This window comes from Eptesicus fuscus, chromosome 11 (genome assembly GCF_027574615.1).
Source record: "Eptesicus fuscus isolate TK198812 chromosome 11, DD_ASM_mEF_20220401, whole genome shotgun sequence".
Taxonomy (NCBI): domain Eukaryota; kingdom Metazoa; phylum Chordata; class Mammalia; order Chiroptera; family Vespertilionidae; genus Eptesicus; species Eptesicus fuscus.
The window spans coordinates 67960668-67985174 of NC_072483.1; the positions used below are offsets into that span (position 1 = coordinate 67960668).

A 24507-nucleotide genomic window follows, 5' to 3' on the forward strand; every position below is an offset into this window, starting at 1 on the left:
CAGTTGGCCGTGCGCGCCCGGGAGGAGCGCAGAGTTTGGAAAGTCGTCGAGAAGCTTCTGCGGAGAGAAGGGGGTGGGGAGTGGGGTTGCAGGAGAGAAAAACCCGCCTCTAGCGAGTTCAGCGAGGAAGAGGGGGGGAAAGGCGCCGAGTTCCGCTTCCTGAACGGCTGTGGGGAGAGGAGGTTGGCGCTGGGAAGGCCGGCGGGACGCGCGCTCCGGCCGCAGCGGATCGGCGCGTCGGCGATGGCTGTCGAGCGGACCCGCAGGTTCACGCGGAGCCTGCTGAGACCCGGGCAGGCGGCCGAGCTCAGGCACAGCGCCGCGTCCGCCGCCGCCGTGGCCGTCAGCACTCGGCAGCAGCAGCGGGTGAGTGCGGCGCGTCCTCCGCGCCTCCCCGCGCGCCCCGGGTGGCCGGGGACCCCGGGCCGGGCCTCCGCAGCACCCCGCGCGCCCTGTCTCCGCCGCGCCTCGCTCCCCTCCCCCGCACGCCCTCCCCCGCCGCCTCTGCTCGCTCTCGTCCCCGGCGCCACCTCTGCGAGGCAGTGCCACCGACGCGTGAGAACAGGGCGCGTTTGGGGACCTGGGACCTTCGGAGGAGCAGCGGCGCAGGCAGCAGAAGCGCAGCGTGGGAGAGGATGTGTCTGGGTGCGAGGCGGTGGGGAGGTGGCGGGACTGCATCGCGGGGGCGATAGGTTGTGGGTGCCGGGGACCCAAGGAGTGGGGGAATCTACTGGACCGAACCTCTCGGTCCACAGCTCTGCGCATCCCCCCTCAGCCCAGTGACTGGTGCGCAGGGAAGGAAGGTGGGAGTCCGAGGTCCTCACTGGGGCCAAAGCTGGGAGCCCCCTGTCAATGCAATCGGGGACATCAATGTATTTCGCATTGCCCACCCTCTATGGCGGGGGGAGGAGGAGGGAGACACACAGACCACTTTTTCTGACTCCAGAAAGGACAGGGCGAACAGGCTGGGGGAGACGGGGGTTAAATATCCAATGGTTTCTGGTATTTTTCTAAAATGTTCGCGGGGCTCTCCCGCCAAGATCGCTTTACTGGTTACTTCCTCATTTGAAAAGCCTTCTAAATGCTGGGTGATTTCCGCGGGAAATCCTGGGGCAGAAGCCAGCCGTTCTCTCCTGATGCGGAAATCATATCCGTCCCTCTTCAGACGTTCATAAATTCCAGTAGGTGTCACACTCTGGGCTGGAAGTGTCAGGAGAAAATAAATAAATAAATAAATAAATAAATAAATAAATAAATAAATAAATAAATAAATCAACCCCGGTGGGAAAGGGAAGCCAGAGGCAACAGCCTTACAGCAAGACCTGGGCTCAACAGCCGCACCGCCCTCTTGGCTGGCCTTTGCTGGACCGGAATCCCATGTGGTGGGTTGCATTTTCCTTTTTGCCAGGAAATATCATTAGGAATTAAACGGCTTCTTTTAAGAGTGTCAAAGAAAGTGTTACTCTTGCCAGTCACCCATCAGGAGGGAGCCAAGAGCTGCCCAGAGCCAGTTCCCACAGCCAGGACTTTTCTCTAAAAGCCAGAGTTCAGAAAGTTGAACAGAACGGAAGCTAATTGCCTGGCAGAGGGAGGAGGCATCGGATGCCCATGCGAGCGGGGGTGGTTGTACTGTGAACCCACGCGGTGCCCAGGGTGCCTTCTCTTTCATTAACCATGGGTCGCAGCCTGCAGTTACTCAGAGGTGATTCAACTGTTAGCCTACCCTGTGGTTCTGATATCAGCGTGCACACTTTCAGGGCAGGAAGGATAAACTGGCTAAAAGAGCATTTGAAAGAAAAGGTTCAATTCCAGTAAACGTAGAGATAATAGGAAAACCTCTAGGCATGCATGGAAAATAAACTTTAATTTTGAGTGATTATTCAGGAGTGTGGCTTTGTCATCCTCTACCATTTGCTTTACAATAAATAGCTTTATTTTGCAAATGATTCATTTTGATAGAGAAGTGCAGAGGAATAAGGAGCATTCAATTAGAATAAACAGCTCTAAACGTTTTGTTTTTAAGTGGGTTTTTCATGCTGGAATTTCTATAAAGAATATGTATCTTGCATACCTTTCTACACACACACACACACACACACACATACACACACACACATTACTTTCTCCAAATTCATGTCACCTTTGAAATCCTAGGGTATCTTGTCAAAATGAATAAGCTCAAGGTCTTAAAATGAGTAGTGGGGGGTGATTCACCAGCACAGGTGTCCCTGCCTCCCTCCCCTCACTTCAGCACCTTGGCCAACACTCCTGAACTAGTTTTTGCCAAGACATGTCATGGGATCTTACACATCTAGTCCGGCACTATTGGCAGTGATTTTGGCCACAAGAAAACATGTCTTTGCTTTCCATGCTTTCCAGTGATGAGTTTTCAGTGGGATTCTGTATGGCAGCGCATCCCTTATGAATCTAAAACCTTGTAATTGAACTGCACAGTGGAGGCTGATCTTGGCTTAAGTTGAGCCAGTCCCTTAAGACTATGTTTGTTACTTCAAATCCTCAAATCCTGGTTATCAAGGGAGGAAATTAATAGGAGGGGGAAGAAGATTATGGGTAGCCCACTTCTGTACAGGCAAGAACTGCTTGATTGGACCAAGCTGTCATCTATTGAAAACTATTTGAGAGATGCTAGAAAGTTCTGCTGAGAAAAACTGTGTCACTGCTAGATTCATAGTGTCCTTTCTGAAATCTCTGTTTAGGGACTGAAATGCTCCAAAGGTTACAGAGATTTTGTTGTAGGGTTAGAACTTTGCTTTATCCAGTAAGAATGGTTGAGAATGGTATACATCCCTATGTCTATACTATGTCTCTATATATCTATAACACAGTCCTGCACATATACATATAGGACAGGAAAGCTTCAAAATGTGTATGGGTTATGGAGAGCAGCGGGCAAAGGATACTAAGTGAGGTCACTGACTAGGGAGCCAACTTAGGGCAGTTGCTGAGGAAAGCTGAGAGAGATACCAAAGCAAATTTGATTTCAGTTTTAACCCAAGACACTGCATGAGGTGAGGCTTCTATGCAGGAGACTCACCTTATTTTGCTTCCCTCTTCAGTAACAATTACAAAGAGATATCTGTACGGCCACGTTCAATGCAGCATTTTTATAATAGTCAAGATATGGAAACAACCTAAATGTGTGTTGAGGGATGAATGGATAAAGAAAAAGAGAGAGAGAGAGAGAGAGAGAGAGAGAGAGAGAGAGAGAGAGAGAGAGAGAGAATATTCTTCAACTTTTAAAAAGAAGGAAATACTGCCAATTACAACAATGTGGATGAGCTTGGAGGACATGGTAAGTGTAGTAAGTCAGACAAATACTGCATGAACCCACTTATATGTGGAATATACAATGTTAAAACTCAGGGAAGCAAAGAGTGAATGCTGGGATGGGATGGGGGGCGCGGTGAGAGTAAGGAGAAATGAAGAGATGTTGGCTAAAGCATACAAACTTCCAGTTATGCAAGACAGATGACTTCTGGAGATCCAGCGTATGGCATGGTGACAATAGTCGACGATACTGCTTTGTATATTTGAAGTTTCTAAGAGGATCTATCTTTTATAAAATATATTTTTTATTGATTTCAGAGAGGAAGGGAGAGAGAGAAAGAAACATCAATGATGAAAGGGAATCATCTGCATGACCCCTACTGGGGATCGAGCCTGCTATCCAGGCATATACTCTTGACTAGGAATCAAACCAGTGACCTCTTGGTTCCTGGGTCAACACTCAACCTCTGAGCCACACCCGGCTGGGCTGAAATTTCTAAGAGAATCTATTTTTGATTAAATCGTCTCAACACACAGTGGTAACTATGTACAAGTCATGGATAAGCTCTTTTACTTGACTATGATGTTTTTTTCACAATGTAACATATATCAAACCATCACATTGTATACTTAAATATATATAATTCTTATATGTCAAAAATATCTTAATGAAGTTAAGAAGATAAAAGAAGCAATAATAATAACAAAGAACAATTATGGGAAAAGCCATACCTTTTGAAAATAAAAGTTTTCTCTATAGTTATTCAAAAGTTTTTTATAGAAAATAAGTGAATCATAATTCATGCAAAGTCAGTCTCAGGATCAAGTGAAGTTTAATTTGCTGACACTGGTTCATAGTAGTTCCACAAAGTAAGCTTCTCTGGAGCAGAATTTCAATTAGAAAATAATTAGAAACATTTCTCTCATGTTGGGACTTGAGTGTTTTATTACTTTGGGTGAATGTACATACCATGTTGGCCTCAAATTGTAATGCCATTAATTAGAGATTTATTATTATTTTTGTTGGTAAGAAGCCCTTTTAAAATGTATGAAGTATATTTGTACTTTTGCACTAATTAGTTCATTTAGAGGCTTTCTACTAAATTTTATTAAGCTGTAAGCCTAGGATTTGTACACTTGTGTATATATGTATTATATTTATAGAATTTTAAAAGAAAAATACTTTAAAATATAGATTAGTCTTTGCTAACAAATTAGATTTGTCTCTTTGAAAGAACTGGAGATTTTTAAAAAATATATGTTTATTGATTTTTAGAAAGAGAGCAAGGGACAGATATAGAGAAATAGAAACATTGATGAGAAAGAAATATCACCGATGCCTGCCTCCTGCACACCCCCTACTGGGGATTGAGCCTGCAACCCTGGCATGTACCCTGACCGGGAATGGAACAGGTGACTCCTTGGTTCACGGATCAATGCTCAATCACTTAACCATACCAGCTGGATTAGAGTTTTATTTATAGAATGTGATTGGATGAGGCAGAGTAATGGGAAATTTGGAGTAACAGAGAGGGTGAGAACTAAGAAGGAGGAGGGTCAGATGAAGTGAAGGATGGCTAAGAAACAGTGAAGGTTCACCAAAGATTTGGCCAGCTTTTGCCCAAAGCCTCTTGTGTGTTTCCTAAATCAGAACATACCACTTTATTTTCATTCATTCTTTAACACATGTAAGACATTTACTTTGTTATGACACAAAAATCCCTCTGCAACTCAATTGTGAGTTCTATCTAACTTTATTAACTTTTAAGAAACACCCTGCCAGAAATGACTGTACTTAACCAGCGTGTTCTGTCCCTCCATACCCACCCAGAGAGGGTTATGGTAAAGAGGGGATAGTATTGACTTTAGTGTAAGCACAAAAATCCATACCTTCGCTTTGATTTGATGTTTCGTCACTTCCTCTGTTCCCCAATGATACAAAATTTGTTTGATATTTTAGGGAGCTTTGAATAAAAAACAGAACCTTCAACAGACCAAAGATCTTTGGTAAAGACGAAATGACATATAAGCATGTTTATAGGACCAGGAGGAATTCCTAGAAGGAAGAACTTCCTCTCCTCTTAACTTTGTGATATTTGAATAGTTGAGAGTAGGAGGTTTTGTTTTTTTTAAGTGAGTGGGAAATTCTAGATGTTAACAAAAAGTCATGCTGGAGGTAAGAGCTAGTGAAAAGATGCAAAAAGTGAATTGAATAAAAATGAAACACTTGTTTTACTGTCCATGTCTAGAGTTAAAAGCCCTGTGCAAAGAAAAGGCCTGCTTGTTTGGCATTCACAGCAGTCTTTTGTTGTTTTGTTTTGGACAGGGCTTTTCATAACAGGAGTATTTACACTTTGGCAGAAATCACACTTTTATGTTTTGACATGAGGAAAGTCCCTTGCCTGGTGAAGAAGTCAACATGGACTTAGTAGACAAGATCAAAGTTGAATATTATTGATTGTACCAACTAATGTTTTTGAGTTCTCAAAGGCATTGCAAAAACAACTGTAAAAAGAAAATTTCTAGATGGGTCCAAAAACTGAAAGAATGAGTACACATGTATGGTTTGGCTGTCTTTTTCTTCACCATTTTCTTTAAGGCCTAGCATAAGAAAAGAGTAGTAATCAATGTATTATGATAAACTATTTCTTGAGAACCTACAGAGTGCCCAACATAGTGGTATTTTACTTAAGATTCAGAGCAATCTTATGAGGAATAATGTTGCAAATTACAGAGGAGATCATTGAGAGTCATAGGGTTAAATACCTTGCTCTAAGACAGTGGTCGGCAAACTCATTAGTCAACAGAGCCAAATATCAACAGTACAACGATTGAAATTTCTTTTGAGAGCCAACTTTTTTAAAGTTAAACTTCTTCTAACACCACTTCTTCAAAATAGACTCGCCCAGGCTGTGGTATTTTGTGGAAGAGCCATACTCAAGGGGCCAAAGTGCCGCATGTGGCTCGCGAGCCGCAGTTTGCCGACCACGGCTCTAAGAGAAGTGACTGATGTGTAACCTGAAGAGTAACTAGCAGAGGGTTACCTTCAGTTTTTGTAGTGGTTTCCAACAGCATCTCTAAATTGGAAGAAATGAGGAGTTGATTTTGGTTGATGTGGCCTTCTGACCGATAGTTCTACCTAAGGAACAATAACTGTTGCCCCATTGGTATTTTGGAGTACCTGTTAGCATTCACTTCAATGTTCTTCTGAGATTAGAAGCCACAGCATAGTCTATTCCAGTTACCAGTAATAATAACAAATGTTCCCAAGGCAACTGGGAGCTCAGTTGTCAAGCCCTTAAAGTATAAGCTTACTCAGCCATCTATCTGGCAAAACCATAAGCAAACTCTGAAAGAGGGTGGAGTTAACTCCTCTTCTGTTCTAGGACTAGCTCCTTCTTCATGCTCAGTCACTTCACCCCACTCCCACAAGCGCCTGAAAATTGTCCATGCATTGTGTGTCCTTGGGCACATATTTCCATTGAACTGGGTTGTGTTGGAATCCTTTACTCACATGCTATCATATTCAAAGGAGTGATTCTAAGTGTTTTACCAAGATAGATGTAAGACAGCAACAACAAAAATGTAGTAAGTAAGGAGGTAAAAAGCAATATTATGAACAACAAAAATCAATATTAGGAAAGTTAGATGTAGTCAGGAGGAGTTAAATGGAGAAGGATCAGTAAATAAAATGCATAAGTGTTAAGTCCTATAGTCTTGCTAAAGGTGCTTCCTAGTGGACAAGTCAAACAGGAAAACATGATCATCCATGAGACTGAGAGGTTCATGAGGTAAAAGAAAATAATTCGCTGTAGACATGGTTAGTTTTAACTTGTACTGAGACTCAAGAGACAAGAGAAAATTTTCTGTGATTTTTCATAAAGGGCAGCATGATGCAGTGATACACCCTACCACTCAGAGTGTTCTGTGGGCTGGCAGCATTGGCATCACATGGAAGTTTGTTAGAAATGCAGAATCCAAGCTCCCCTGTGGACCTACTAGACCAGAATGTGCATTTTAACAAGATCCTCTAGTGATTCCTAAGCACAGTAAAATTTGAGAAACACAAAAATAAGCTACATCAGCCATTTTTGGCAGTGTATTGTAAGGAAAGACTATTTATTGTATGAGGATCCAATACAATATGGTTTATTCTGCAATTCTTTGAAAGAGTCCCTTGAGGCAAAGATAACATTCAGACCAACTAAGAATGAAAATGGGATTGATTCATTGAGAAGTAACTTTAGGGAAGTCCCTTTTATTTTGCATTATATTTTCTGCTTCATTTAGCACCTTAAAGGTAGTGTGAACTTACGTTTAGCTTCTAGTTTAAGAAATTCCATAACATACAGGAAATTGTTGCAATCTAAATATGCAGAAGGTCTCACCCTGGGTTACGGCCCTAAAGATGTGTTGCAGTGTGTGGTAGGTGTTACCCCTCTTACCAACGAATTTTAAAGCAAAATCTTGCTAACTCATGAAGGACATGCAATGATGACTCATTGCTTTATAAGACTTACGTTGCTAACGTAATGAAAACAATTGGTTATATCAGAAAATCTGATTGCTAGAATCAGAAAGTCATGAAAATGTTTCTTTTCTCTTATACTCACTGAGTCTTAGAGAATAAATGATTTCTCTTGTTCACATTTGAATATCCCAAGGATGGGATTCCATGGAGTTAAAGACAGTTTGCCCGTAGGCTGTAATGTGGTCCACGGTCCTTTGACTGACTGTCCTACACCCCTATATTGGGATGCTCTTTGCTCTTCTTGACTATCCGAGATCTCAAGTGTTCTCCTGTACTTTGAACAATTTGGCCATTTGGGAGTTTAATGAATGGGAGCTGGTGCGGGAAGTGTCCAAGCCTGTGAGTCTGGAGAATAGAATTCCAACCATGGCCTGTGATGCTTTTCTAAGTCAATTCTCTTTTTGGAGTCTCAGATTCCAGATCTGTAAAATTAGGGGATTCGATGATTGTGCTCTTGCATTGACCATTTCTCTGCCCGAGTTCTCATGGCCTCTTCCTCTGATCCTTCAAGTTCTCCAATGTTACCTTATCAGGAAAGTCATCCTGAATCACTGTATTAAAGTATTTTCCTCAGCCTCTCTCTGCTGCTGCCTTCTCTTTCCCATTCTCCTGCTTCATTTTCCTTAGACTTCTGATCACTACCTCAGTTGATATTTTTATTTAATTAACTTCTTGTTTTTCTTTTTCAACCTTCTTGCCTTCAATGTAAGTGCCATTGAGAGCATGGAACTTGTGTCTGTCACTGCTTTTGTACTGTATTTACTACATGGAAATGAGGTGGAGACGTCTTCCTTCTCACTGAGATGAGGTGCTTAAGGCAAGTCAGGGAGTGGGCTGGATGCATAGGCATCAGTGAGACATCACAGAGGAATTATGACTTAAAAATTTCCAGGCTGTCAGTATCTGCTAATGCTGCTCCTTGAGTCATCTTCACCATCCACTTGGCACATGGTAGAAATGCAATTCTACAGAAAGACATTGAGCACGTCCTCTGTGCCAGGTGTTTTACTTGTACAATCTCCTTTGATCCTCATGACAACCCTATGGCAAAGGAGTTTTATTTATATTTTGTAGATGAGGAAAGAGATACTTGGAAATCAGGAAGTTGCCCCAGATCAAATGATGAGTGAGTGAGGCATCTAGGAGTCACATGCAGGCAGTCTGTGTTCTTCAGGACCACCCAGTGCTGCTGGCCAGTTCCACCAGGCAGGCAGGTCTCATTAAACATGCAGTTAGCATCCATGTGAGAGAGCAAGGAGGAAAAAGGAACCTTGGAGTGCTAGCTATGGGAAGAGGTTTCTAAAAGGAGTTTCTTAATGAGAGAATAACTGTGACTACTACTTTTGCTCTGCTTACCAATTTTTCATTTATGACATCTCAGCAACACGTGATTATCGAGAGAGGCACCGACTTTGGAATCGATGTCAGTGCTCAGTCACTTCCCAAGGACGGGACTGGCACAGAGAAGGTTAGGCTTCACAAACAAAGCCTTCTTTAACTCTGAAAAGGCAGCCTTTGATTCTTCTCTTTCTATAGAAATGCATTTCTGGCACTATGAGCATGGAGTAGTTGGGTTGCAGCATTATATCTGCTGCATTGTCTTTTGTAGTCTTGATTTTAGTGTTCATGTTTACAAATGAGAGGGTATTTTCCCCCCCCATGAAGTGAGATTTGTGTGCCTCTTATCTTTCACAGAAGTGTCAGTGGGCTGGAAAGAAATGCTTGTGGTTGCTGGACTTGATGTGGTGACCTACATTAAATGATGTAGAAATAACAAAGTGTGATGAATGTGACTTAGTTAGTAGCAATGGAGAAAAACATTTGCTCTTAAAAACATTAATATTTGTCAATTGGATTGAAGCGGAAATGTCTGCCTCTGAGAATAGAAGAATTAATGGGTCCAAATCATCAAAAGTTCCTTTTAATTGTGCTGCTAAATGTGAAAATAGTCAGTTTCTATAATTCATTTTCAGCACACCTCCTCTCCTGACATGTAGAATTTGGGATGCTTGGCAGCTTTTTAATTTTAGTTAAACGCCAAAATGGCAGAGTTTAAGACTAGATCTGGTGGGGGTGTGAGGGTGTCTGTTTAACAAGAAGACACCATTTATGATCAGTACAATGAGCTTTTCTTCATATCATTATTTTAGTAATTACCAATTTAAGTGACTAATTATGGCTGTCAAAATGACCAATGACTTTTGGCCTTTCAAATCACACATTCCAAAAGAGAAGATGGGCATGAACATTCGACTTGGCAAACAAGAAAACAAAAAACTTAACAAAATTCAACATTCAATGAAATACGGCACTGTTTTTTTGGACGCTCACTGTTTATTTGCTTAGCTCTTAAAAGTCCCTTTGTCATAGCTCTTTAGAATGAGAAAATGGAAATTACTATAGCTGAATAATCTTCACAAAAATGAAAGTGATGTTGGAACTCAGTAATGTTTTTGAGAAGAATATTCAAATATGGAGAACTAACATTGAAAGTAATTTACTTTTCATATTTTTACACTTATTTAAAAATCAGAAATTTATTCAAAAATGGGTTTTATTGTAAAAGGGAAAGTATTCCAAGTTACTTTCAAGTATATCTATATACAAAGCTATATATTTTTTTCTGTATGTGTCACTAATACTAATAAAATTTATCGTCATACCAAAATGCACACATAAGGTTCTTTCAGGACCTTTCTGAATGCTAACAGTCAAGGTTCATTCATTATCTTCAGTTTTTTGATGCCAAAGTCCTTATGTGGCAGCTAGCCAATCAATTAAGAAAAATGTATCTTTTTGTCATTAGGAAGCAGTGTTTTCCAGGCTGTGTAACCTTGGCCAAGTCTTTTTTGGGCTTTACTTCCTCATCTTTCAAACAAGACGGTTGGACAATAAGATATTTAAAGATGCTTTAGTCCTAAAAAATCTAGTCAATTCTTATTCTTTTTAAGAGGTTTTCATAGAAGATTAATTATTTTAAAAAAATTAATAACACCATTGTTGGTTAAGATATCCGATTTTAGCAACTGGAAGAATTAGTCCAAATGATCTACAACCATATTTGTATTTCAGTGATGAAAATGGTTGCATAAAGTGGTTATTTGAGGATGTAATCAGGGGAACGACTGTTTATACCTGAGGAAGGGGCTAGTTGCATGAGAACTGGCCATAGGGCAGCCATCAGGGACAGGGATGAAGGTGGGCAAGGCAGGTTCTTCAGACCTGGTGCAGGCTTGCAGGCAAGCATGCCATCTCACTTCCTTCTTTCTGTTCCTGGAGAGAACAGTAAGGCCCATCTGTTTTAGAGAGTGAGCTGTCCAGTTCCCATGCCCACCCTTTGTCATTGCAGCTCTCTGGCGTAATGTCTGTGCCAAGGGCCTCTCAGCAGCCACGTGACTGGAACACAGGCCAGTGCAGGGAGAGGTTGAACTGTCCTCCAAGCTTCAGGCCTCCTCCCTGCCATGAAAAAGCAGCAAGAACTGCTCTTTTTTCTAGTTCTTTGTCTCTGTTTTTGGTGGTTACCTCTATCACCTCCTTCTCACACCTGCGAAAGGTCCCCGACAGTGTGATTTCAGAGGTGTTGGAGAGACAGCAGAGTCTTCCTTCCCAGATTGGTCTCCTAGAAAGCTGACCACTAAGGAGGTCTGGGGCATTTCATTCAGTAGTTAGAAATTAACCTTAGTCCTCGCTGGTTTGGCTCAGAGCATTGGCCTGTGGACTGAAGGCTCCCGGGTTCAATTTCTGCGGGTGTGTGAGGGAGGCAACCAATCAATGTGTCTCTCTCACATTGATGTTTCTCTCTCTGTGTCTCTCCCACTTCCTACCACAATCTCTGAAAATCAATGAAAAAATGTCCTCAGTGAGGATTAACAAAAATGGAAAGAAAAGAAGAGGAAAGGAAAGGAAAAAAAAAAGAAAAAAGAAAAGAATAGAAGAGAAATTAACCTTAAATTTACAAAGTGGCTGTTGACTTAAGTTCACCACAAAATGTAAATCCATTCCCCAGCAGGTGTACCTTGGAAAGATCCCTGACCCAGTAGGATAAAAGGAAATAGAAATGGGAGACTAGAGTCACCAGAGATAACTTTTCATGATTTTGCTGATTTCTGTAGCTCGTCTGATCTCTGGCATACCTAACCATGGTTTTCATGACACTTGTCCCTGATGCCTGCGGGACCAGGAGGATGAAGTATGGTTTTTGTCCTCACATATCCAATACCCTGACGGTAGTCAAGGATAGTCACTGTGGTTATTGTTTCCATACTCCCAAGGCATAAAAATATCTGGCACATAGTAGGTGTTTAGTAAATGCAAGAAAGAAAGTCACCCTTGGAGATGACAAAAGTACAGGTTAGGTAAAAGGAAATCTAAGTGCCTGATTTGAGGTAAACAAATTCTTAAGTATGTTTGAGAAGAATTACTTTGATGATGAAGTACCAGCATGTAGTATCTGCTAAGTAGTCACAAATTGAATTGAAGTAAAATGAATGGAATTGAGTTCAGAAGGCTACTCGAGGACTAAAAAAATTAAATGTTGATTGGCATGAATGCCTACTTTTGAATAAATAAGATTCGGCCAAAGAGGCGTTATCATTATTCCAACACCAGCTCCTTACCTTGGGGGCTCCTTGGTGGCACACACAGGCCTCACTGCCTGGCCAGGGATGTCTTTGTCATTCCTACTGATGTTGTTCGAAGTCATGAGGCTGCAGCAGAATAAAACTCTGAGCGGGGTGCAGAAAATGATTGCTTAAAATTCAGGAAATGTGGGTGACAGTGTTTTGACAGCAACAGTCCGTTCCTAGTCCCATGATGGAGAGTGGTTTATATTTTTAAGGAAACTCTTAACAAATCACCAGAACTATATGATTTTATCAGTGAATGTGAGGGCTATTTTAGTTGTTAAAACCTCAGCTTCTTTTTCTTAAGTCAGGGAGTTTTCCTGACACTGTTTTAGAGTATTGTAATAACTATGTCCTGTGTTGTTGTTTTTAAATTTTGATTTCCATTGAATGGTTTCTCTTTACATTTGTACTTTTTAAACTTCTGTTGCTTTTTATTAAATTAATTACTCAAAATATAGAAAATAATGAAGAAAAACACTAATGATCACCCATAACCTACCACCCACTGGTAACAACTTTTGGTATGTTTATTTGCAACATTTGTCTGTTCATAAAAATATTCTTTGAGACACACTTAAGCTAATATTAAAATTATATTTAATTTTAATGTGTGTTAAGTGACTCAAGCTAAATTTTGGCCAGGAATTCTTTCTTCTGGATCTTATGTATACCAACTCCACTTGAAATGTATGTGGGGAATAAGAAAAAATAAGCTGTGTTACATTTCTTGGCATCCTATAATGATAAACATTTAGACATGAAGGAAAATTTAGTCTAAAGTAGATAAGGAAAGAGTCACAGAGAGGTTTAAGTGGATATGGTCAAGGTCACAGAGCAAGGCCATGGGTCATCTTGAACCCAATACCTTTTTTCCTTCAGCCCAGCTTACCGTTGCCGTCATAAGTATAATTTATTATCAGAAAATAAAAGTCTAGAATTTACATTTCTATGAGGCTCTCCCATAAAAGTGAATAAACCTTATTAAAATCAACAGATATACATACATTTATAAACCTGAATGTACACGCAAGGTTTAATTCTTGAGCATGTGAGGTTAGTATCAGCTGTTGTTTGCTGCCCCTGTGACCTGTGTGTGTCTCTGGGTCTGTGAGTGCAGGGGAGGGGGCGGCTGTGCCCTTGGACTTGGGTCAGTCTTGTAAACTGACATGATACCTTTTGTCACCACCTCTAGTGATCTGAATGATGGCATGTGATCTATTAGTGCCCTAAAAAGTGATCACAATTGTCTAAGTCTGGGCCTCTGTGACTTTGTAGAGATACAAACCCAGTCACTAGATTTCTATTGCTGCCATGAAAAATAAAAGTATTACAACTTTAGTGGATTAAGCAGCACAGCTCTGTTATCCCTCCTTAGTGTAGGTGAGGAGTTCCCGAGGGGTCTTGCCAGACTAAAATCGAGGTGTTGCACGGCCGCATCTCTATTTGCAAGCTTGAGGGGAAAACCTGTTTTCTGCTCATCTGGGTTGTTGGCCAGAATATGTTTCCCATGACTGGGGCCAAGTTTCCTGTTTCCTTGCTGGATGTAAACTGAAAGCCATTCCAGCTTCTAGAGGGCACCTCATTCCTCAGCATGGCCCACTTCCTCCACCCTCATAGCCAGCAATGGTGAGTCAAGTCTTTCAGAGGTTGCATCTCTCTGATTCATTCTTCTGACTTCCTCTTTCACTGTTCCTCAAGTGATGACATTAAGCCAACTGGATAATCCTGGATAATCTCTCCATCTCAGGTTCTTAACCTTAGTCACATTTGCAAAGTCCCCTTTTCCATGAAAGTTAGCATATCCCTAGCTCCTGGGGATTGGGATCTGGACAACTTGGGTGAACCTACCAAAAACACAGTTGGATGGACTATTAAAAGGGACAAACTCTTCCTAAGTACTGTTTTCTTATCCTGATATCAAGCGGAGGAAACAGTCTTTTATTGAAGACCACAGAGTTCAGTTCCCAACCCTGACCCTTTCTGTGTAGCTTTGATCCAAATTAACAAACCTTAGCTTTTCTTTTGGTGAAATAAGGATGCCCAAAATTCTCATGAGGATCAAATGATAACATTCCTAAGAGTGTTTTAAGCTACATTCATGTTCATTGTCGACATCCAGCCAAGGAGAAAGTCACCTTTTGTTTCTGTGTCCCTGTGGAATGAACACCACTGTGACTCAGGAGAACATAGACTATCACCAAAGGGGACGGTTGTTGAACCTGCTCTGAGCATTCAAGGGAATCTGTCTGACATCTGTTTAGGGCCTCATCTCTGACCAGGTCTCATCATTTTGTTAATATGAGGATAGCTTAGATCCATGGTAGGTAGATCTCACTCCTTCCACTCTGAATATTTTTTCCATATTTTCTCTAGTATCCAGTGAGTCTGGTGGGCGGGACCACATACTCAGAGTCAGAGTCAGACAAGTCTACAATTTATGCAATGCAATGACCATTACTCAGAAAGACAGGTTGAAACTTTTATCTTTCATCATGTAACCTAATAGTTAAATGAATTATTTAACATGGGCAATTTTATTCAAAATGGCATATAGATTCATCAGTAGGCAGCGACTCGGTGCATTTTGGTCCTAGAAGAATGGATCAAGTATTCCTCAATATATTTTCAGTACATGGCACACCTTGAGGGAAAATGAACCACTCCATGTTGGGGTTCACCAGAGATCAAGACTTACACTTTCTTCTCTCTGCCTTCCCTGAACCCCCCTCCCCACCTGATCCATCCTCTCCCACAGGTTTAGCTCTCCCTGTGCACTGATGCTTCCATTGCTGCCTGGACTTTGCACTCTGATTCAGAGCTCTGGCCATGGGTGTCTCCATCCTAGAGTCCCTCCATTACTTCAAACTCAACAGAATCCATATCTAACACAGATTCCTGTCTCATAAAATCTCATTTTCTTTTTTCCTGAGTTTTATATTTGAGTTGGTCCAGTTAATCTCAAACTGAAACCATGTTTAATTTTTTCCACTTCCTGCCAGCCCACATCATATCATGTGCCAAGTGCTGGCAATCCTAACCCCTAAATATTTTAAACATCTCCCTGAACTTAATGATCTAGTTAAATATTTAGCTCATGATTTCTTCTTGATTGTCTTTTGCAATGTCTTTGAGGTTCTTTTCCAGCCTTCTAACTAGTCACCTTTCTGTCTTGGGTATCCACACACTTTCCACACTTAGCCTCCATTATCTTATGAGCAAAGTTTGGATCAAGGTGCATCTCTTACTGAGTGTTGCTGATGCCCTTATTACTGCCCCATGACATGAAATCTCATCTGGATCTAGTCTACCTTTCCAACCTCCCTTTCTAATAAGTTCTTCTTCAACTTTCTCTACTCAACTACAGCCACTCAAGGTCCTGGGCATTTCCTAAGTGTGCCATGCACTCTGATGTCACCAGCTGCTCAGACTACTCTTTCTTGCTCTTCTTGATCATTTCCTACTTGCCTTTCCAGACCTAACTCACTTTTTCCTTCACCTATCACCCTCCCAGAGTCCATAGGCAGACTGTTGCTTTCTCTCCTGCATTTCTGTAGCACATCTTAAATATGTCAATTACTTTTGGTGGTAGTTATTTAGTTAGTATCTCACCCCACCAGACAGTCAGAGAGTTTTAATATAATAAGTGATTCTTGGTTAGATGGATGGAGAAATGTGTGTACATATTTAAAGTTGTTTTAAATGTTCTAACCCTTCCGTGTCATTTTGAAAGGGAAATACATTGCAAACATAATACTTCAAGAGGAACATTATGACATTATCTTTCTCTTCCTCACTTAGATGCTTTAAGTATTAGCTAGCCTTGGAAAAAATAGCCCAGCATTCAGGTTCAATACTTTAAAAAAATAAAATAGTTTCTGGTTTTAAAAGACCCATTTTAATTATTACCTTTCAATGAGATGATGTGACTATGAGGAAAAATTGCATTTTAGGTCTGTTATTTCTTTTTTTTTACTAAGTGCACACTCTATCATTGTTCGGTGGAATTTTTAGCTCCTGAACATTTCTACCATTTCTAATTTTTTTGTAGTTGTAGTGAATTATAATTTGTGCATTAAATTTTCTATGAATTATCAGTTTACTGGGAGAAATATGAAGACATCAAATACCCCATTGCTCACATTAAAGATATTTTATGTAATGGTTTCTAACCCCAACCTCGCCCTGCTTCCCTGACTCAAATGCCCTGTGGCCACCTTTAAGCACCTGGCATGCAACATGCTCTTGTGAGCCAATGGCTTTTACTTATGTTAGGTCTTCTCCAGTCCAGAAAGCTCCTTTCACCTTCCTTCCTCAGCTATTTCTCACTCATCATTTCCTCAAGGCATCCTTCCCTAATCTCTTAGTCCAAAGCCTAGTAAACTTGAATTACACTGGGTACCCATAGCTTGTGGCAAATATTGGTTTTCTGTTCTTGAATTATGATATATTTCATGGATGGAAAGAATATCTAGAATATATTCAATCTTTAAAGAGTAAAAATGAAACTATTGTTTATGAAATGTCCATGAGCAATACTTTTGCAGACCTCAGTCTGCCTCTCCTCATCACAAGCTCCTCCCTTCCCTACAGAGAAACATAAACAAAAAATGTGTCATCAGTCCGCTGCTTTGCTGTTTTCTTTTACTGTTTTTATTTTGAACAACATTCAGATTTACAAAAAGTTGTAAAAATGGTCTAAAGAAGTTTATATACTCTTCCTTCAGATTTCCCAGTATGAACATTTTATCTCATGTGAAATTAAGTATTCTCTCTCCCCCAGGTCTCTTTCTGTTTCTCTAACACATGCATATACACAATATTGTTTCTCTGAAACATTTGAAAATAAATTCTATGATGCCCTTTTACTCCTTTTTAAATAAATCTTTATTGTTCAAACTATTACAATTGTTCCTCTTTTTTTCCCCTATAGCTCCCCTCCACCCAGTTCCCACCCCACCCTCTGCCCTTACCCCCCCACTGTCCTCATCCATAGATGTACGATTTTTGTCCAGTCTCTTCCCGCACCCCCCACACCCCTTTGCCCCCGAGAATTGTCAGTTCACTCCTTTTCTATGCCCCTGATTCTATTATATTCACCAGTTTATTCTATTATCCGATTTTTATTCACTTGATTTTTAGATTCACTTGTTGATAGATATGTATTTGTTGTTCATAATTTTTATCTTTACCTTTTTCTTCTTCTTCCTCTTCTTAAAGAATACATTTCAGCATTTCATATAATACTGGTTTGTTGGTGATGAACTCCTTTAGCTTTTTCTTATCTGTGAAGCTCTTTATCTGCCCTTCAATTCTGAATGATAGCTTTGCTGGGTAGAGTAATCTTGGTTGTAGGTTCTTGCTATTCATCACTTTGAATATTTCTTGCCATTCCCATCAGGCCTGCATAGTTTCTGTTGAGAAATCAACTGACAATCGTATGGGTGCTCCCTTGTAGGTAACTAACTGTTTTTCTCTTGCTGCTTTTAATATTCTCTCTTTGTCTTTTGCTCTTGGCATTTTAATTATGATGTGTCTTGGTGTGGTCCTCTTTGGATTCCCTTTGTTTGGGGTTCTGTGCTCTTCCTGGACTTGTAAGTCTATTTCTTTAGATGGGGGACCAGATGGGAGACCAGATGGGGGAAGTTTTCAGTCATTATTTCTTCAAATAGGTTTTCAGTATCCTGCTCTCTCTCTTCTTCTGGCACCCCCATAATTCGGATGTTGGTACGCTTGAAGTTGTCCCAGAGGCTCCTTACACTATCTTCATATTTTTGGATTCTTTTTTTTATTTTTTTATTTTCTGGTTGGGTGTTTTTTACTTCTTTGTATTTCAAATCTTTGACTTGATTCTTGTGATCCTCTAGTCTGCTGTTGGATCTCTGTATATTATTTTTTATTTCAGTCAGTGTATGCTTAATTTCTAGTTGGTCCTTTTTCATATCCTCGAAGGTGTCACTAAATTTATCAGCCTTTTCTAGAAAATTCTTGAAAAACCTTATAACCGTGGTTTTGAACTCTATATCCAGTTGTTTGCTTTCCTCCATTTTTTTCATTTGTGACCTGTTTCTTTGTCTCCGCATTTTGGCTGCTTCCCTGAGTTGATAGAGTGGCTTTGTGTGCTAGTCGTCCTATAGGGCCCAGTGGCTCAGCCTTCCCAGTTACCTGAGGTGGACACTCTTGGTGTACCCCTTTGTGGGCTGTGTGCACAGTCTTGTTGTAGTTAAGCCTTGATTGTTGTTGGTATCACTGGGAGGAATTGACCTTCAGGCCAATTGGCTGTGAGGATCAGCTTTGCCTATGCTGGGAGAACTTCTGTGCTGGAGACACCCTTATGAGACAAGACTTGCAAAAGCCTCTGTGCTCAGCTTGGATGGGGTGGAGTCTCAGGACGGAGCAGACAGCAATGGATTCCCATGAGCCCTTCCCTAAGAGGCCCCTGGGTCTCAGTGTCCCACGGTAATTGCTGCAAGCACCTCTGAGAAAAAGCTGCCCTCAAGTTCCGCCTGCTGCCAGACAGTCCAGTTTCTCCCTGAATGAGTCTGGGTCCCCAGAGTCTCACCCGGAACTGGAGTTCAGAGCCGTCAGGAGCTTTTGTCTCCCTACCAGTTGAGAAAGCCAGCTGAGTACTCAGTTGCCAGCCCTCTCTGCGTGTGTGCGCCTCGGTACCTCTGCCTTCCTCAGTTCCTCTGAGTCTCAGTGTGCTTTTCTCTTTCCTGACAGTCCAGTTTCTCCCCGAATGAGTCTGGGTCCCCAGAGTCTCGCCCAGAACTGGAGTTCAGAGCCATCAGGAGCTTTGTCTCCCTACCAGTTGAGAAAGCCAGCTGTGTACTCAGTTGCCAGCCTTCTCTGCATGCGTGCCTTGGTACCTCTGCCTTCTGCAGCTCCTCTGAGTCTCAGTGTGATTTTCTCTTTCCTTCTAGTTGTAGAATTTCCACTCAGCCAGCCTTCCTGTGGTTCTGAATGATGTCCATTTTGTCTTTTAGTTGTAGTTTTGAAATTGTTGTGCGAGGCAGCAGTTTAGGTGTTTACCTATGCCGCCATCTTGGTTTCTCCTCGATGCCCTTTTACTTGAAAATATTTCAGGTATATATTGTTAAAAGCAATTATATTACATTATTTTACATACCTGTAATACAATTATCAAAATCAAGGAATTAACATGGGTAATAATAGTATCTCATCAATCCATAGACCTCAGTAAGATTTTACCAGTTGTCCCATTTTTTTGTGTGTGTGTGAGTGTGTGTTTTTTCTGGTCCCAGGATCCAAGGATTACATTGCATTTAGATGTCACATCTGTTTAGTCTTCTTTTGTTGTTGTTGTTGTTGTTGTTGTTGTTGTTAATTATCACCCAAGAATATTTTTCCATTGATTTTTTTTCTTTTTCTTAGAGACAGTGGAAGGGAGAGGGAAAGACAGAGAGAAACATTGATATCAGAGAGACACATCGACTGCTGCCAGGGTCAGGGATTGAGCCTGCAACCTAGATACATGCCCTTGACTGGATTCAAACTTGGGACCCTTCAGTTCACAGACTGACTCTCCATCCATTAGCCAAATCAGCTAGGGCTATTTGGTGTTCTTTAATATAAAACACTTTCCTTCTTGACCTTTTGAAAAACACAACCATTGATTTGTAGACTGGTACTCAGTCTGGTTTTAGACTGATGCACCCTCATGATTAGATACAAACTATGCTGTTTTGGACAGGCATGTCACAGAAGCCATGCATTATCTTCAATGCAGCCTGTTGGGGGACAGTTTGTACCATTACCAGTCACTTAATTATGATGGTGTCTACCAGGTTTATCTTTTGTAAAGTTACTAGGTACCTGCCTCAACTCAGTCTAATATAACAAAATTCCATAGACCAGGCAGATTAAACAACAAAGAATTATTGCACATAGTTATAGAAGCTGGGGTGTCCAGGATCAAGGCTCAGGCAGACCCAGTATCTGGGGAGAGCCCTTTTTCCTTGTTTGCATCTTCTCATGGTACCGAGTTGAGAGAGAAGCAATCTCTCTGTGGTGTCTCCTATAAGGACATTAATCTCATCACTAGTGCTCCACCTTCATGACCTAATTACCTCCCAAAGGACCCATCTTCAAATGCCATCACATTGGGGAGTTAGGGTTTCAACATATGAAGTTTGGGCAACACAAGCATTTAGTTCTCAGCAGTTCCCTCTATGACTAACAAGTTGAGGTGAGATTATCTGAGACCTCCTTTCTCATACTTTTGCCTCTAAATGTAGCATCTGGAGATGATACTTTGCGAAAACAGTGATTACTATGAATGTACATTTAGGTTGTTTCCATTTTATTTCATTTTGTTTTTGCTACTGTTAATCTCCTGGTGCATAAATGCAGGGACTTATCCAGGGCATGCCTGTCTTCAACCTTAGCAGTACAGTAGTCCCCCTTATCTAAGGTTTTTCCTTCTGTGGTTTCAATTACTCACAGTTAACCTCGATCCAAAAATCTTAAATGGAAAATGCCAGAAATAATCAATTCATAAGTTTTAAATTCTGCACCATTCTGAGTAGCATGATGAAATCTCGCACTGTCCCACCCCTCTCCTGTCTGGAATGTGAATCATCTCTTTGTCCAGAATCTCCACACTGTATAGGCTACCCCCACGCTAGTCACTTAGCAGACATCTCAGTTATCAGAGCGACTGAGGAAACAATCATGGGCATTCTGGGGGTGGGTCGGCCGGGCCATAGGTTGGGTGAGGAGGTATTGGTATCTGCTTAGCTTTTGTAGAATGGAAAATTGATGAAATAATGGTTTACTCACTGTTTAACCAGCTGCCTAGCACTACTGTCAGCTTCTCTGATGGACACAGATGTACTGCTGAACAAGACACTTGTGGTCTCTGCCATATCGTTTGCTCACTGTGTGGCAAAACTCTCCAAATCTCTTCACCTCCAGCAGACTCCCTTAACTTTACCCAACTTCCCCCCAAAGTGTAGTTCTGGAAAAAAAATGCTCATTGTTGTATCTTTGCAGGTGTGCTTTAAAACCAATGAATATAAACAATTTATTTCTCTGTCACATATGCGTTCCATCACATTTGTGGAGCTGTTTTCGTAGACCTGCCAGAGGGATGTGTGCATGTCTGAAACCCAAGATTCTTGGGAATCAATTTCATTTTCTTTACCAGGAGGAAATTCTTTCGTGGATGTCAGAAATTTGATTTCTGAAGGTGGAGGTTATCTTAAATGGTAGTAAGTATTGCTTCATTCATCTCAGGTTGAGATACTTACAACACATTTTTATAAAATCACACCATTTCACAATTGCCATTAACTTGACAAACTCCCTCACAATCTTAGAATAGTTACCTCTACTCAGAGGATAGAAACCCCCCCCCCCCAGAATACATCACAGTCATCATTGTCAATTTTGTTCATCCAAATAACTTAATAAAGTATGATTTGGGTGAACAATCATAATAAATAAAATATAGGGGAAACTTGCTTTTAAAGTATGTGTCGCTGGGTTAAGTTGTTTGGCAGAAAGTACATCCTTTGCTTCATGATTAGCTCATTAGTTCTCTAGAGTTTTGCCAATGTGCTCACCATATTTCTTCTTGGTCTCTGCAATGACTCATCTGTTCTGCTCTGTAGAGTATATTGACAGCAGATGAACATAAATGTGTCTTATTCTCAAGAAAATGCCCGGGACATATAGTCACAATTGTTACAACTGCTCTTTTAAAACTGTTACATGCTCTAATATTGATTTCAAGTCTATTCACTTAGAAATCATTATTAAGGTGAGTGTTCTGGAATAGAAATATAACATTAAATTTTGGCAGTTTCAAATTATGAGAAGCCATGGAGGTAAGTGCTCTGTCTTACCTAGCAGGATAGCTACAGGTCTGCTGAGTCTCTGTGTCTGACTCTGAGCTAGATTCATAAGGAATTAGGGCATAAGAACAACATATGGTCCCCAGATAAGCTTGTAATTGACACCGTGTCTTCAGGGCTCCAGCTTGTGGGTTTAGCTTTGTCAATTGGTCACATAGCTCGACAGAAAGCATGGGAACTCGCCTGACTTATATTCATATTTTGGCTGCTGATCCTGAGCTTAATAATCATGAAATCAGTAGACCATGCTCTGAGAATGAGAACTGAACATTAAAAACTTTTCGTCTTTGTGTTCACCCTGACATTCCAGCCTGATACCTAAGCCAGAGCCAAGGGCTGGGTTTGCCGAAGGAGCTTCCAGCGGTGAGAGAATAAACTGTCTCCTTTGAAATGGAAGATGTGGTGCCAGAGAAATGTGGGCCTGGCCACTGTGCTTGACAGAAAATGGTAGGCATTGAACAGCTGGAACCAAATGGCAGAAGCCAACAGGGAGCAGATGCCAGGAGTATCAAAAATGGCAATAAAGAAGAAAACCAGGCAGGAGCATGGGGCACTGAAGTGGGATTGGCTTGAGGATTTGTATCTTAGCCAGGAAAGAAAAAATGAAACCATGATCTCTTGAGCTTTGAAGTTGCCAACCCCCAAATTCACAGTTGTGTTCTGTTTAGTTAGCCATCAGAGTCTGTTTCAGATCTTGGAAACCCAGAGTCAGTATTAGTCGGGAAGTGTGGTATTTCTCCATATCTGTTCAGGAAGCGATCACATCATGTGGTCAGATTGACAGCCTTTCCTCACTCGAAATCCCACGCGTAATAGCAGGGGTCCCGAGGATGTGGAGGGCTGCCCAGCACAGAACCTGATGAACAAAATGCTAGATGATCGGTCTCCAGTGGAGCCCAAACCAGAAGGTTGTTTTCTCTCTTACATATTCACCAAAGTGTTCTTGAACAATTCAAAAAGAAGGGTTTAGGGAAAGTACAGCCATTCAAAAACAGATTACTGCTAATTCATAACAGCACTTTATATAGATTTACATGACCACTTGGAAAGGCCTAGAACTCCCCCAATTGCTACAGCTTGTAGCCCTTTTGTGAAACCAGCTGAATACTCTAAGGGGAGACTAAGGGTAAAAATGGGGTACACTTTGCTCATTTCATCCAGCCTCCTAATTCAGTCATGTAAGGAATGGCAGCTCATGCCACACCAACCCTTGGGTCATGGTTTTTCTCCTTCCCAGCTGTTCAGAAACAGATGAAAATTTGAGCCCCCATGATTGACAGGATATGCAGAATAGAGAAGGAAACTATATACTTAAAAAATAATACTTATGAAAATTTTTTTCATGCTCTGTCCTTTTTTTTGGAAAGTGTATGAGTACTGTATTTGAAAAACAACTTGTCATGTTGGTATAATATTCCTTGAAGCTCACTTTTTGTTGTAGGAAATCGGTCTATCAGGAATTGTGGGATAGCTCTAACCTTGGGGGCCAGCCCACCAGGACTGTGTGTTCATGTTACTCCAGCTAAGGAACTGACTGAAAGGCAGGGGATGGGGGCTGGCAACCAGAAGTCATCTACTTTCTGTTGTCAGGAATTAGGAAGAACAGATGCAGTTATAAATAGATTATAGCTCAAACCAGAATTAGGTGAATGACTCAGTCAACACAAGGTTTTGCTTGATTCAATTTTCTATGTGATGTCATCAATGATTAACCTAAGTTTGTTAGTGGAGATCTGAAATGAGAGAGCCAGCTTAAACATATTCAGCAAGGCCAGCATTTATATATATATATATATTTAACTAGTTGGCGTATCTCCAGTTATTGGCTTCTTTGGCTAGACAGTGTTATTCACATTTTCTCTTTTTTGACAGAGCAGAAAAAAAAAATCACTAAGTGGTGTTTAGATGTCTAAAAGAAAATGGACAAACTGAAGAAGTCTTCCTGCTGAATAGCTGAATAATTATCTTAGATGTTTTATCTGAATGACATACCAGGTCAAACTGCTCAATCACTCAATCTCTCTCTCTCTCTCTCTCTTTCTCTCTCTCTCTCTCATAATTTTATTTCTATTTCTCTCCATATAACATTTAATTCTTAGCTAAGACTGTGGCTAAGCTATCTTTAAAAAAAAAAAAAAGTTGGATGGGTAATTTTGTCCTAAACTTAAGAAATGCAGAGGAAAGCCCC

The 24507-nt window shown here is 41.0% G+C and overlaps 1 protein-coding gene across 1 annotated transcript in view; it reads left to right on the top strand.

Moving 5' to 3' along the window:
* The first annotated feature begins 243 nt into the window (after positions 1–243).
* Positions 244–24507, top strand: part of DOCK10 (dedicator of cytokinesis 10) — a 216862-nt gene continuing 192598 nt past the window's right edge. The window contains exon 1 of the mRNA XM_054723258.1: positions 244–366. Within this exon, the coding sequence (XP_054579233.1) occupies positions 244–366 (123 nt within the window). The remainder of the gene's footprint in view (positions 367–24507) is intronic.